This window comes from Typopeltis vanoorti, chromosome 18 (genome assembly GCF_054136105.1).
Source record: "Typopeltis vanoorti isolate ZY-2024b chromosome 18, IOZ_Tvanoo_1.0, whole genome shotgun sequence".
NCBI classification, from domain to species: Eukaryota; Metazoa; Arthropoda; class Arachnida; order Uropygi; family Thelyphonidae; genus Typopeltis; species Typopeltis vanoorti.
This window is the reverse complement of record NC_143566.1, coordinates 108298082-108315086: the sequence shown is the minus strand read 5'-3', so window position 1 is coordinate 108315086 and position 17005 is coordinate 108298082. Positions and strand designations below refer to the sequence as shown.

Genomic DNA, 17005 nt, shown 5'->3' with positions numbered 1-17005 from the left:
AGAAATCACAATGTGAAATAGAGGAGATATCAAACATTGACCATTCTTGTATCTCATTCTCAGGGAATCTGTCCCCTAAATGTGCACATAAACAATTTATAAAATTTAACAGGGGCCTAGTATCTACTAGTTCGGTCTCTTCTTGTTTAAATAAAGCATTTACTCTGTCACTCCAGCAAGCGTCACCTTCTAAATACTGATTCCTGATTTTATTAATCTTCATTCTGGCAAAATGATGACTGTCTGGTGGTGTAAGGTTACTCCTTCGTAAGATTTTGCACGGGGAAGCCATTTCTTCAAAAACATCACATAAAACATTAACAGCTACTTTGAATGTCACGTTAGTTAATTTATTGTGACAATAATTAACCACGGGATCATTTGATTTGTCTTTTTCAAAATATGTGATCAGTCCCTCATAGTTTCTTATTATTGCCTGTAATGCAGAATGTCTGGATAGCCACCGCACTTCATTGAGTGGTCTGAAGGCAATAGCTTCATTTTCAGACGCCTCAACAATTTCTTTAAATTCATGTCTTTTCACTGCGGAACAAGAAAAGAGTGTGTACACTGTTCTCATTAATGTATCAATATCTCTGATCAGTTTAATTTCCTTCCACGTATCACAGATCCCCAGATCCTCACAGTGAGCTACACAGTGTTGCTGGACAAGATGTAGAACTTCTAATTTAAGTTTTGCAGCGACACCATTAACTTTGCCCAGCATCACTGTGGCTCCATCAGAGGTAAACATCACCATTTTTTGGAGATCAAGTTTCTTTTCTTGATAAAACTGTTTAATAGCTAACACAATAGAGGAGGCATCACATGCCTGCAACTGAATTATTCCGCCAAAATGTTTCATATTCATTACAATCTTTAGGTCTAAACTTAAAATAGAGAATGAGACATTTGTTAACAGTTATATCAGTGCTTTCATCAATGGTTAAGGTGTGAAAATTTGCAGATGCAATTTGCTCAAACATGTCATTTTCAACAATTAAATTGATTGTTTCCAGAAATTCAAACGCATAATTTTTGCTTCGCCAGCTGTCTGGGAGTTGAACATACTTTTCCATATGTTCATTAATATGTTGAACTGAAAGTAAAGAGTTTGATCATTTTCTCTCTCAGTCATCTGAACTTTCACTTAGCACACACAGTACTCCTGTAGCTGGCAATGAACAATTTTGTTGCCTAAGTTTGTGTACACCATCCAGATGTATTATGCTTGTCAAATGGCGGTTCAAAAAGTCCAACTTCCAAGTGACATCAAACTTCTTCCCATTAGCAAAATCCCCAGCAACCTTTGCATCACGACAATAAATACATACAACACCAATTGTAGCATCATACATAAATATTTCACACAGCTGAATGTTTATCAACTCATGAGCTTTTGGCATAGCAGTTTTCACTATTTCATCCAGCCATTCACGTTTAAAGCAGCTAGCAGTTCGTTTTCGCTTCACACCTTTTGCTTCCTTTGAATTTGACATGGTGCATCAGTTTTTTGCAATTTTGTTATTTGAAGAATGATTTTTATTGTTTTTATAAATTTACAAATGTACACTATTCACTGAATAACTTGGCAAGGCAAAAGCTGAACTAGCACTAAACATTGCCAAGGGCAAAACAAGAGCTAAAAGATATGCCTAGAGGCTAGATTTAATTAACTTGGTTGTATCTGAATGCGTGTACACAAATGTTATTATTTAGTCTACTATTTTAAAATTTCTTTTAAAAATTAGATAATTTTGAAATGCTACAATATTTTTAATTGTACTCTAATTTAAGTTTTTAAAAGTATTTAATTAATTTTATTAAAATTATGAAACCATTGTTTTAATTCGTCATGATCTTGAACTAATTTGATCAGCCAATGACGTTTGGGAATTTTCCATGAGTCAGGCCTGAGATGTAAACAAACCGCATGCCATTCTATATGCTACTTAAAAATTGCACATTTAAGTCACACCCCCTTCACTTTGGCATCAAATCGCTAGCCTCAAATAGGGTTACTGTTAAATAATTTATAAGTTTTGTGCAACTTCGAGAATGTAATAAAAAATGCGAGGTTATAGGCTTGAGCGTTGCCGAGTTACAGTATTTTTTAAAGAATTTATAGGTTAATGTTTAGGTGGAACTTCTTTAATTAATAAATTTTAATTTCATCTTGGAAATCTAGTGTGCGCATATTTTTTGCTTTGTGCGCTAGTTGTAAAACGTGTGCACACGCACATGCGCACAGCTTAGAGGAAACATTGGTTGTAACACTTTAGCTATTAATTTTATTAGGAAATGGCAAAATTTTAAGCCAAAAAAGATCAAAAACAATAAAGAACACTTGGTTACTGAAGAACATATTAGCAAGCAAAGATAAGGAAGTTATCATTCCTCTATATAAGGCTCTGATATGGCCACATCTGGAATACTGTGCACAGTAACGGAAGGATTTCTAGATTGCATAATCTGGTTGATAAGGAGAAAAGAAGAGATAGACAGGGGTGAATTAAGCCAGCTGGAGGCCCCTGCTAGTAAAATTTACAGGGCCTCTAAAAATTTCTACATTTTGAAAGTTGATATTTCTCTTACAGCCTGGTATACTTGTGTAGCAGTATTGAATTGTTTTTATCTTCTTTTAAAAATAACAGAAACTCTTCAATTCATCATCAAAATGCATAATATCTACATCATTCTTATAGATTGCTTTTAATTTTTTCACATAACTCAAGGCCTCTGGTGCTGCCAGGTCTGACACCCACTCGATCCACCTCCGATTATAGGAGCATTTAAATTATGAAGAGTTTTAGAGACTGATATAAAGAAAATTTTTGGCACTTGGTTAGAGGGCATAAAAAAATATTCCAGGAAACTATGGTTAGCAGTGTGAGGATTAGATATTTTGCTTGGAGAGTGGTGTATGAGTGAATGGCCTGTCAGATTTTGTTGTGAATGCTTTGTTGGTCACTGTATTCAAGAAAAGGTACAAAAAACATTGTGTGGATATACCACAATGAGTTTTTGGACTTCATTGAAATTCTTGTGCAGCAGCAATAATAATAATAATAATAATAATACAATCCTAACTCAACTTCAGAATAGTGGGACAAAGATATATGCAATTACCATCTTTGAAACAGAAAGACCTCCTAGAGCAAGTAATGGCTGATAATCTGATAGCCCTGCTTCATTAACTCTTTTAAATATACAGTGATCTTGATCTCTCAATTATCTAACATCAACATGTCAAAATCATTTTAAATGATTTTGACATACTTGATGTTAGATAATAATAATGTGGCAAGTTGTGGCAAGATATTTCAAACTGAAATTTTAACACTGATCTGGAAGAACATTTTTTGTTGTGAGTGAAACCCAAATCAAGTTCTATTTAACTGCTGTAGTTGGTGTGCAAAAAATCATTTCTAAAAGTATCCATAAGAAAAATCCAGCAGGAGTGAACAAAAAAAAAAAAAAAAGTAACTACATCTTATGAAATATTACTGCTGCTTTCAAAAAAAATATTCAAAAATTATAAGTTCCTTATAAAATCTTCAATACTCCCTCACTGCAATAACTTCATCAGTAAAAACTGATATTTATATAGAAATTTTAAATAGTTTGAATTTAGTTCTCCCTTGTGATATGTTATTACCTTTTCCATTTGAGTAATGCAAATTATACTAGCCAAGAAATTATATTCAGGGTGCTTAAGGGTCAAAGCTGTATAACTGGGAGGAGATCTCCACATAGCCTTTTTAGGAATGTAGAGAACTGACTGAGCTTATGATCTAATGTCCAATCCTCACTTTTTCATGGTGCACCCTGTTAGGTAATCTACCCACATACTGATCAAACAAGGATGGGCTGGCAATTTGGATTTAGCTGCCCCCATACTGTATTTTTATTGCCTCAAACTACAATGTAAAAGGATGGTACAACATGGCAAAATTTCATGCTGGCTTGGCATTGCCTAGTTAACCCCCCCCCCCCATTGTTTTTGTCAGGGAACTAGAGTGAACAGCAAAAAGTCAGCTACTGGAACAAATCCCAAAGCACATCCCATCTAAACATCAGAAGAGTTCAAGATTGATACTATCAACATAATATGCATCAACTGAAAAGAAGTGGAAATGGCAGAAGAAATGGATAAGTACTAGATCGGCAGAATGGGCATGACTAAATAAAGAAGACAAAAATCAGGTGAGATCTTTTTTAAGCAACAAATATAAAATGTTATATTCATACAGTAACAACTGGGGGAAGAACAAGTGGCTATAGTATTCAACACTAAACAAAAGGATAATCATGAATGGCAGGCAATATAAGGTAGGGTAATGGGGGAAAATATCAGAATGGGGAACTGGACAATGAAACACATTTGTGCCTATAGTTCCACTGAAGGTTCTTAAGGAAGAAATGGAGGAATTTTTTGAGACATTACAGAAGGCAGCTGACACAATGAAAAAGGAAAAGTTGGTCCTTCTTGGAGATTTAAACAGCAGAATAGGAAATTAATACCAGACATGTAGAAATGTTTTGAGAAAATTTGGAGAAAAGGGTAAAGTTAATAATAACGGTAAACTTTTTCTGGATTTCTGTTCAGGACATTGATCAGTTATTAATAACACTACGTTCCAACATAAAAATGTGCGCAAATTCACATGGAGAGAAGATCCAAAAAATAAGAAAAGTCTCACTGATTATGTTATAGTTGATAGCAATGTTTTCCCACTGGTTTGGGACACGAGTATACAGACAATTTGAAATGGGAAGTGATCACTATTTAGTTTTAAGCATGATAAAACTGAATTTCATATTGAAAAGAAGAGTGTGTCAGAAAGTTTTAAAATGAATCGAAGTTGAGTAGCTTTCAGAGGTGAACTATAAACTCAAATACATAAACATCATTCAAGAAAAAAAGGAAAAAGTTTGAAAACAAGAACCAAACCTTAGAGATTCAGTGGCAAACCCTGAAGAAAACACTGAATGATTCAGCCAAAGAGGGATGTGGTGAGGTTGTCTGTAAAGATAGAAAAATGTTGAAATAAGTACTAGAACAGCACATTTCAGTGAAACCTAAACTGTACACATTTCAACTGTATACATGGTCTTGCCATAAATACTGTTATAACTTCCACACCCCCCCAGCACTATCCACAGAATTGCATGAGCCAGGTTCTGTTAGTGGCACTGTGCACAGACAACATTCATGAGTTCATCAGTAGAGAGAGAGTTATCTAGCTGTATGGGTTAACATGCAGCAGGGAGATTACGAGAACCATGTAGCTGTAATAGTACTTCAGAAGGTTGAATGCAGCCACCTGTTATTTTCAACATGCTAGAAACACTCAGGATCAGTAGGATATTTATGTATCAGACTATTAACCATTATAATGATATAGAAGTCATATCTGACTGCCAAAGAACAGGTCGACCACACTGCATTAGGATGCAACAGCTTGTGAGGGCTGTGAAGGCATAGTCTCCACCATAATCCTGTGAGAACATAGAAAGTGATGTCAAGAGAGATGAACGTTTCATAGAGAATGATGTCACATGTACTAACTGATGACCTGGAGGTGAGAGCCTATTGTTGTACTAGACAAGTCCTAACACCACAACTTATGCAGCAGAGGGTAATAAAATCAAAGGTGCTTCTTCGCCAGTATGCAAACAACAGATAGAGATATTCTTTTCACAGATAAGAAGATTTTCACCATTGAAAAGTCATTTAACTGACAAAACTATTGGGTATATGCCTCAAATGGTTGCAAAATACATGCCGTAGCACCCAGGATTCAGGAAGGTCACCCCACATCAGTGATGGTTTGGTGTGTGTGTGTGTGTGTGTGTGTGTGTGTGTGTGTGTGTGTGTGTGTGTGTGTGTGTGTGTGTGTGTGTGTGTGAGAGACATAGCAGAGGATATCAAAAAGAGGGTCAAAACCTCTGCCAAAGTGTATCAAGACACTGTGCTGGAAGTTATGGTATGGGCCCCTCAACAACACCTTGTTTCATGGTAGTCAATGGACCATTCAACATGACTCTGCCCTTGCACACAAAGCGAGGACCATACAACAGTGGTTGGAGGTGAATGTGCCCAAACACACCACCATATGATTGGCCATCTGGAAGTCCCAATCTGAATCCACTGGACTTCAAATTGTGGTCAAATCTTGGGAGAGTAGTCTGAAGGTCGATTTTGAGCAAGCAGTGGCAGCATTTTTGTTGGATGTTGTGCATGCTGCCATTGATATGTGGCCTCACATACTTGAGGCATGAATGAAGGCAAAAGGGGGGACATTTAGAACATTGAGTGCTGCTATATACAAGTTATATATGTAGTTTGTATGTGCTGAAAGCTGTAAATGAATTACTGATAGATAAAAGGTTTATGCGCTGTTCAAGTTGTAACAGTATAAATGGCTAGACTGTGTATAGTTCAAAGGAGGGCAAGATGTATGTTGCTGTATATGTTCTCCTTTAGCTTTCTGTCCTTCAAAATCTATTTTCCATCAGTTTGGGATAATATGATAGGCATTTTGGAAAATTGTTCCCTCAACACCATCAGTCCAAGTATAAATGTAGGATACAAATGGCCTGGCATGCACCAAACATCCTAGTTCATCCTAAAAGTGTTCTACTGGGTTGAGAACAGGACTCTGTAAAGGCCAATCATGTTCTCCAAACTAAGTCACAACATCACCCAGAGTATGATAAGATGTACTATTATGCTGAAAGAGACAAGGGTTTATTCCACAAAACTGACACAATGTAGGAAGTATTGCATTATCCAGAAGCATTCAATAATGGCGTGTCATCTTGATAGGCACTAAAACTAAAGGTCTTAGTCCAGGAGAAGCAACTAAAAAACATCACGTTGGATCAAATACGCATCCTCATATGCTTCGTATCCATCATATATTTCAATGTAATATCAATGGTATTACAATTTTAATATGCACTTCACATCCATGGTAACTTGAAAGTATATATACGTCCTGGCCAGTAGCATGGTTAATGGAATATTTACAGCACTGGGAAAGGATTAAAACTAATTTTAATGCTTCCAATATTTCGTCTCAGTCACTGAGACATCTTCAGGGATTACAAATAACTTTTGTAACAACACACTCAAATACAACACAATACTAAGTGAAACACGTGGGTGACTCTAAAGTCCTATCTAGTGGTGAATCCTCTATGGGTGTTTGTAGGTGGCCTAGGATGTAAAGTGGAATCTCTGATAATTGATGTTTTCCAAATTTTGGGAAGTTTTATGCAACCATATTTATTTAAATTCGGTTGATTTCCGAGTTCTGCCACAGATTCTAAAAATAGTCCTTTTTTGAATTTACTATAGTCGAGCATGGTGGTTTTCCTCCAGGAAATCCTGTGGGTTGTATCCAAAACATGGTCTGCAAGGCCAGATTGACCACAGTCGTGATTGCAGATGTATAATTTGTGTTCTAAGCAGATGATTGCTGATCTACCTATGTCTATTTGAAGTAAGCCAGTTTGCAGGAACAGGGTACTCTATATACCCAGTGCAGGCATTGAGAGAGGAGGGAGCTAATCTTTGGTAGAATGAATAAGGATAGTAAGTTCAAGGTGGGGCTTAAACGCTGTGTGGAGGTTGTACACAATGTTTAAGGACCTGGCTATTTTTTTCTGATGTGCTACAGATGTAGGATATAGTGATGGCATCTCTGAAGTTCTTAAGAGTTGGCTGGGGAATGAGGGAGGAACTGATTATTTTTTTAATTCTGTAATGGCTGTAGTCATTGGAAAGGAAGGTGGTGTGTATGTGGTTGAGTTCAGTTGAAAGGGAGGTTCCACTGGAGCAAAGATTATGAGCTCTATTGGTTAGAGTTTTAATAATGCCATATTGTTGAGGGGGGGGGGGGGAGTTGTGAATGTATCTGCCTGTGCGAGTAGGTTTTCTATATACAGAGAAGGAATGGAAGCTTGGTAAGAGTGTGGTTATCAAGGGTGTTAGAGCTAGGTTTTTTACTTGGAGAGTGGTAAATGAGTTCAAGGAGAAGTATGACAGATACTGTGTGAATGTTGAATAGTTGACATGATGTTGGGCCTCCCTCGATGAGTCTAAGGACTCCTTGGAGCTGCCTGTAATAATAATAATAATAATAATAATAATAATAATACAGAGAAGGAAAGGTAACCATTAGAAACATGTTACTAAGTGCCTAGGAAAGGTAAACTACTGTTATTTTCCTTTTCCATCGTAAACTGATTCTTGGATGTAGGTTATTAAGGTGACTGAGGAAGGAGTCTAATGTGCCTGGGCCATGAGGCCAAATAGAGAACACATCATCTACATATCTTAGCCAGATAGAAGGTTTGAGACGTGCTGAGTCTATGGCTCATTTTTCAAAATTTTCCATGCAAAAATTGGCAGGGGGGGGGGGTATAGCAGTTCCCTCTATCTATTTGTAAATTTTGTTCATCCAAGAAAAATAACCAGAATTGATAGCAAAGGAAAAGAGATCTAAGATATCATAAGGAAAAACGTTTTTTAAAAGTGTTAGGTGTCATTTAAGTGAATATTGGTAAAGAAATAGATGATGTCAAAACCAATATATCTGTATTATTTATGTTAGATTTTTAATCAAGGTTTTAAAACGGGTAGTTTTTTTTTTTTTTATATAGGATATGGTAAAACCAGTGAGGGAGATCAGAGAGTTAGTCAGCTGCTTAGATAGTTTGTAGTAAGCTGCATCAGTGGCATCTACTATAGGTCTTGGGGGGGGGGGGGATTAGGTTTGTGGATTTTTGGTAGCCCACGCCCACTTTAGATCCTAGGCCACCTACAAACATCTATAGATGTTTGCAAGTGGCCTAGGAGGGCACACTACCTAGATAGGACTTGAGAGTCATCCATGTGTTTCACTTAGTATTGTGTTGTATTTGAGTGTGTTGTTACAAAAGTTATTTGTAATCCCTGAAGATGTCTAAGTGACTGAGACGAAATATTGGAAGCATTAAAATTAGTTTTAATCCTTTCCCAGTGCTGTAAATATTCCATTAAACCTCCAACATGATGTCCTCACACCACTTAAGAATCAACACACGGATTATAATCAACTCCAAAACATTACACCTCTGTCACCAAATTACACAGATCAAATGATATACTTGAACATAATGCATTCCAAAGGCATCTAAATGAAAAAGGGAGCAGCATGAGATATCATACCATACAGAGTGACATATCATGCTATACCTTATGTGTTTGCTCTTTATGCAATAGTATTGCGTCAGTGGCATAATCAGCCAGTTGACTCCTGGCTGATTATTTGCACAGTAGAATCTGAAGATTTTAAGTACCAGTGTCCAGGCACCCACCCCCCGTAATTTTTTTTTTCAGCCTGGAATTATTGTCGTGGATCTTTCTGTGCATTTCTTGATTGAGAAAGCATCCTCACACTTCCACCAGCTGAAAATATTATTTACTGCTGATGATGCAGTATTTTACTAATGTCAAAAAATGGATAGGCCACTGATTTGCAATTACATAAGTTCTTTCTTTTCTATGTATTATTGACAGCATACAGATGTACAGCTGACTTTAGGATATCATGCTATACCTTATGTGCGGCTCTTTATGCAGTAGTATTGCATCAGTGGCATAATCAGCCAGTTGACTCCTGGCTGATTATTTGCACAGTAGAATCCAGGCACCCCCCCCCCCCCGTTTTTTTTTTTTTTTTTTTTTTTTTTTTTTTTTTTCCCCAGCCTGGAATTATTTGGATGTCGTGCATGCTACCATCGATATCTGGCCTCACAGACTTCAGGCATGCATGAAGGCAAAAGGGGTACATTTAGAACATTGAGTGCATATAGCAGCATTATACATGTGATCTGTATATGTTGAAAGCTGTAAATGATTTATGGATAGATTAAAGGTTTATGCGCTGTTCAAGTTGTAACAGTATATTTATGGCTAGACTAGGTATATAATTCAAAGGAAGGCAACATGTATGACATTAAAGGAATATCACATATCAGTACGTTTCATTCTAAAATAGATAGGGTAACAATACTTAATTCAATATACACTATACCTACCAATAATTCTCCAGACACCCCTGTTATTTGAAGTTATGGAAGATTCCAGGTTCATTAATAACAAAAAACCAGTGTACAGATAGTATGAAGCAATAATTCATTGTAGAAGTTGAATACAGGTGGTATGGCAACACAATGTGAACTCAGTGACTTCAAGAGATATGTCACTGTGGGCTGTCACATTGGTGGCATGTTGTGATCAACACAAATGGAGACATTCTGGCATCAATAATGCAGGAAAAAACTCAGGCACCCGCCAAAAATGACTGACAGGGACAGGAGAGTGTTAAAACAGGTGGAACACAAAAACTGGCTACAACTGGTACAGATGATCTATGATGTTTCAGAACACCAATAACACCCATAGTGTTATTGGTGCTCTGGAACTGTATGAAAAGAACTCCATTTACTGGGTTTCTATGAAAGAGCAGCGACATACAAGCCAAACATCACAACAACAAACAAGGCAGCTCACCTGGCCTGGTGCAAAGAGCATGTGAACTGGAAAATGGACTAATGGAAAACAGTACTCTGGAGCGATGAATCAAGGTTCACCTATTTCCAGTCTGATAGCAGGACATGGGTGTGGAGACAGCCTGGTGAACACTTGTTACCACAGTGTGTTGTACCCACAGTAAAGTTTGGTGGTGGAGGAGTAATGGTGTGGGGTGGGTGATTTAACTGGCTTGGAGTAGGACAATTGGTCATTGTTCATGGTTCCATGAAGGTAGCTCAGTACCTTAATATTCTGGATAATAAGGTGCTGCCTACACTGCAAAGTTTTTATGGAATGGGCCCATGTTACTATCAGGAAAACAATGCCCCATGCCACAGAGCTGCAGCTTCATGGAATGGTATGAAGAGATGGATGATAAACAACTGCCCTGGCCTGTGCAGAGGCCTGACCTCAACCTCATTGAAAATCTGTGGGACGAATTGAGGTTCAGAGCAGCACATCCTTGATCTGTTGCTGAATGCAGTGCTACTTTGATGGAGGAATGCAGATAAATTCCAACTGATGTCTACCACACATTTGTGAACAGCCTCCCTCAAAAGGGTGCAGACTGTTTCTTTAACTTCCTAAATCCACTTCAAAGTTTTATATGAGTACTTCAACAGTGAATAGATTTTAGGAGATGTATGATAGGTATTGTGCTAATGGATAGAGTGGATCTCCCGCAATGTCTTTTGGCTCCACAGAGGGCCCATATAAATAATAATAATAATAATAATATTTGAATCATCATTCATAGTCTACAATTCACATCTGAAACTGCTCAGCTTTGATTTTTTTTTTTTAATTTTTTACAATATTTTTTCCAATGTGCTATTCACTTTTATCCTATTCAAAACTAAGGGGTTAGTTCTTATTTCAAATCTCCCTCTATACTTCCGTATCCAGAAACAATCAGAAACCTAGGTTTTAACACTAACATAATATTAGACTTCCTTATTTTTATGTGGTCTCTCCATGTGAATTTATGTACATGTTAAGTTGGAACTTGATGTCAGTAACTACAAATCCATGTCCTCAATAGAAATCTAGCAGGTATTTGCCATTATTATTATCTTTGTTCTTTTCTCCAAATTTTCCCAAAACATCTCTACATGAAATGCTTAAGGGTCAAGATTGGATAATTGGGAAGAGACTCCATATATAGCCATTTCAGGAATGCAGAAAATCAACTAGGGTTTCTAACTAATGTCCAATCCTCATCTTCTCATGGTGTACCCTGTAAGGTATCTATCCACCTGGCTACTGAACAAACAAGGACAGGCTGGCAATTTGGGATTTAGCTGACTTAACTGTATTCTTACTGGCTTAAACTATAATGTAAAATGATGGTACGATATGACAGAATTTCATACTGGCTGGGGCATCACCCAGCTAAACAAGGACCCTATTGTTTTTGTCAGGGCTGAACAGTGCAAAGTCAGCTACTGGAACAAATCCTGAAACACATCCCAATTCAACATCAGCAGAGTTCAACACTGGCACTGTCAACATAAGAGGCACCAATCAAAAAGAAGTCGAACTGGCAGAAGAATTAGATAAGCCAGATTGACATAATAGGTAGTAGTACTGAAACAAAGAAGACAAAAACTGGTGAGATCTTTCTAAGTAATAAATACAAGATGTTACTGTAACAATCAGGGAGAAGGAGTAGCTAAACTATTCGACACTAAATATGAGGATAATATTGAATGACACAATATCAAGACATTATCAAGAGTGATATAGGAAAATATCAGAATGGGGAACGAAACAATGAGACTTATTTGTGCCTATAGTCCCACAGAATTTTCTTCTAAGGAAGCCATGGAGCAATTTTTCAAGGCATTACAGAAAGCAGCTGATATAATGAAAGCAGAAAAGTTGGTCCTGGTTGGAGATATAAACAGCAGCGTAGGATCCTGTTCATTCAAAATTCAAATCCTGTGTATACACAGGATTTGATTTTTTTTATTTATTTATTTTTTTTTTTAAACCACACATATGAAAAATCACAAAACCTGTAACACTACAGTGCCATGTGTGGCAAGTGACTTTAAACAGAAAAATCAAGCCTGCTGATATGTTTCTTAAAGCATGGGAAGTTGTACTCAGTGGGAAAAACAGTATTGGGGAGATTGTTCCAAAGAATAGAGATGGACAGAATGAAGGAAGCTGATGAGAATTTAGTTCAGTGCATTCAAAGCTGGAAAGTGTATGGGTGTTGGTCAGCGGCTACTCTAGTTCTTCTATGGTTAGAAGAAAGTGGAGGAATGGTAGCAAACAATTAAGAGGAGCAATGCCTATGAAAGTACCTATACAGTGCTGAAACTGAGTGCCTATGATAAAGTGACTGAAGGGAGTCAATAAGGGAAGGGTCGTCTATTAATCCCCCAACCGGCCACGACGTCTATAGACGTTCAGCTAAATCTGGATACGAAGCTCTAACACCCATTGAATAACATGGATAAGAAGTGCAATATAGTGTCACTATTTCATCCACATCGGCCAGTAAGGAGGTTAAGCAATTATCATCAAGAATTCTTAGAGGTTTTGGGTGCTCCACCCCAAATGTGGGAACAGTACTCAAAATTGGAAGTGATCACCATCAAGGAAAAAGCTGAAAATCTGATTGAAAAGAAGAGCGTGTGAATAAGTTTTAAAACAAATCAAAAGTTGAGTTTCAAATCAAATCAAAAGTTGAGTTTCAAATCAAATCAAAAGTTAAATTTTTAAAAATCAAATCAAATCTGCATAATTCAGAAGAAAAAAGTGCCTTAGAAGACTGAAATGTAAGACCTGATAATATTGGAGTCTTGACAGAAAACAGATTAATTTGGAGGAAAATTGTTGATAGGAAGTTAGTAATGATGTAATTTTTCCATGCAGTATCATATCCTGTACACTCTCTGAAGGCATATGTCAGAAATCTGATGACATTTCTATATATCTGTAGTTCATAATGACTTGAAAAATTTCTCCGTTCGCCTATTAAAACTTTCTATGGGACCACAGGCATATGTCTAACTGTCCAACTTCTCAATGAATTTACCAAATATTACCTACTTGAAATGTACTACCATCTGATGTTTTTTATTATTATCATTATTACGGCAACTCTAAGGAGTCCTTATATTTATCAAGGGAGGCCTTAACATTATGTCAAGAACTATTCAATATTTGTGCAGTATCTATCATACTTTGCTTTGAACTCATTCACAGTCATGGCACCCAAAACAGACTCTGGTAGCTTATTCCACTCATTCACCACTCTCCAAGTAAAAAAACCTAGTTCTAACACCCTTGCTAACTACACTCTTGCTCAGTTTCCATGGATGGCCCCTAGTTCTTCCACCACCACACCTGTTCTGAAAAATTTCCTCTGAATTAATCCTGTAAAAACCCCTCAGTAATTTGAATGGCTCAATCATATCACCCCTCTTCTGCCTATCAACCAGTTTCTGTAACCCACAAATATTCAATTTGTTCTGGTAAGATTCATTCCACAGACTAGCTACCAGCTTAGTCACTCGCCTCTGAATCCTCTCTACCGCCTCCCCATCACCAAGAAACCCTGAAGCCCAGATCTGTGCACAGTAGTCAAGATAGGGTCTTATCAAAGCTTGATAAAGAGGAATAATAACCTGCTTCTCTCTGCTCGTCAAAGTATTCTTCAAAGTAACCAAGTGATCTGATTAACTGATTTAGCCACTTTGGCTATGTGCCCCCTAAACTTTAACTCCCTATCCACTTACACTCCCAAGTCTCTGGCTTTGTCAATTTCCTGGAGTAAGTTCCACCAATGTGGTATACTGCTGATAATCTTTTCACCCCAAAATGCATAACCTTGCTACATTGCCACATTAAACTGACATCCATTCTCCTTAGCCCAGTCTGTCAATCTCTCCAAATCATTCTGCAAAATTTCGACATCATGTGTATTGACTATTGCTCTACTCAACTTTGCATCATCGGCAAATAACTGAAAAGTTCCTCTAAGATCCTTTCCTATATCGTTAATGAACAAATTAAATAGTAGAACTAATTTGTTTAATGAACAAATTAAACAAATTAGTCTTCTTCTGGATAAACTACTCTCTGATATCTCTCCAACAACCACCATCCTATCCATCTTGCCAACCCTATATCCATCCCCTGTGCTGCAGTTTAATGATTAGAATTCCATGTGGTATCCTGTCAAAGGACTTTGCAAAGTCCAGCAGTATCACTGTAAATGCATTACCTTTATTCAACTCAGTTGTCACTATTATAAAATGTGAGCAAGTTACTGAGGCATGACCTACTCTTCACAAAAATATGCTACCCCTCCCCCCCAAACAGTATACCATTTCCATCTATCCATTCCTATATTTTGCTTGACCAACTTCTCCAATACTCGGACAGCAACTCCTGATATGCTGATTGGTCAGTAATTTGGTACAACAGTCTTGGAGCCTCCTTTGTGCAATAGAATTATTTTCTCCCTCTTTCCACCCCCCTGAGGACTAACCCAGAGCTGAGATTTAGAATAAACAATATGGTCAAGGGCACTGACAATTCCCTCGCTGTTTCACGTAAAACTTGAGCTGGTATATCATCCAATCCCACAGCTGTATTCACATTACGGTTTTGTAATATACTATTTACCTCCATTTCATTTCATTTACCTCAGTTCCCATATAAGCCTTTTGCTCTCTCATTCCTGCAATATCACCACCTGGATGATATACTCTTGCAAAATGTTCAGTTTTGCAATTCTACTATTTCGACTGATTCAGTTACCTTCCTACCACTGGCATTCCTTAAAATCATTTTGCTGAATATGTTTTTTTTTTTTTACTTGCAGCATATCGAAAGAACTGTTTGGGATTCTCTTTAGCCTGCATTACTAACTTCCTTTCATAATCTGCTTTTGCTTTTCTTACCACACTAGTTATCCTTCTGGCCTGTGTCTTGTATTGTTTGTGCGCCCGCTGGTCATTTTTCTCCTTAAATTCCCTCCACAATCGTTTCTTTTTTTGTAACTCCAGATTAATGGTGTTATTCATCCATTTAACTCCCACTTGATTTACTCTCCTGACTCTAGGTATGCAGTCAGCCATTATCTCCTTCAAACACTCCTTTACACTTCCCATGCACTATCAACATCCAGCCCTTGCAGTTTTACATGCCATGGCACGGAACCAAGCAATCTCCTGAGCTTGTCACAACTTGCCAGCATGGTAATTCCACATATGCCCTGTCTTAACTGAAAATTCCAAACATTTAGCCTCCTTCCAGGTCAGGACCATATGATCACTCTCACCAATTGGTGGCAACATGGTCACATTCGTTACAGACAAATTCTCAAATGCAATTACTAGATCGAGCACTCTTTTATTTTTATTTTAGTTTATTTTTATCTTTAGTCAAACTTCAGATATTCCTTCTTTTCCTCAATCATTATTGCCTGAATACAACATCTTATAGCTATTATTTAGCTATCTTACATTTTTAATCTTCTTTGTCTCGGCAAACCAATTATGCTGACATGATATCTGTAATTTTTCTATTACTTTCACCTGTTTTATAATGATGCTTCATAGAGTAATTATACCTATCTTCAATTGTTTTGAGGTTCTTCCACAGAAGACTTGTCACTGTTCACCTTGGTCCCTGATGAAAATCAACTATAGACTGTTTAACTGGCGAATAGCTTAATCAGCATGATATTTCATTATTTTCAATAAGTCCCTAACTGTCAGTCCATCTTTGTTCATTCAGTATCCAGTTTGATACTTACTATAGAGAGCACCACCGCTAGGTAAGGACTGAACATTTGGTTGGTTATTTACATTCCTTAGATGTTATACAAATGTCTCCTCCCAGTTGTCTAAATGTAACTTAAAAGTGACTCATATTATGCCATCCACAAAGATAATTTGTCAAGTAATTAAATGTGCTAATACTTAAACCACAATACATAAACCTATAGAAAAATTATATATATATTGTAAATTATTCCCTTTAAAATGAAAGTGAATTACTCTATATAAAAGATTTTACTTACCATCTGGAGGAGTCTGATAATGCACAAACTCGGCAAAGTAATCCTCTAATTTAGACTTAGCAGCTTTGATTTTTTCTGCTAAAAGGTCTTGCTTATTAAGAAACAGGATCACAGAAATTGTTCTTAGCCATCTGTATAAAGGAAAAAATAATACACTTGAGGCAACTACAGAAGGATTATTATTTGTTGCTGTTGTTGTTAGGAATGTTATTTCCTAACTACATTGTTATGCAACTTGCTGATTACCATTTAATTTAAATATTCCATTTGATAAAGATTACAGTAAAATATATTCAAGTATGTGTGAGTGAGTGAGTATCTTTTGTGTTCTTATTTTTGCATTGTCTAATTGTTAGGAGAAACTACAAACC

The 17005-nt window shown here is 36.9% G+C and overlaps 1 protein-coding gene across 2 annotated transcripts in view; it reads right to left on the bottom strand.

Annotated features, from left to right (window-relative positions):
- Positions 1 to 17005, bottom strand: part of LOC150097045 (guanine nucleotide-binding protein G(s) subunit alpha) — a 320682-nt gene that overhangs the window by 78705 nt on the left and 224972 nt on the right. For both annotated transcript variants that reach the window (XM_090408599.1, XM_090408598.1), the window contains exon 9: positions 16635 to 16765. In XM_090408599.1, coding sequence (XP_090264725.1) covers positions 16635 to 16765 — 131 coding nt within the window. The remainder of the gene's footprint in view (positions 1 to 16634; positions 16766 to 17005) is intronic.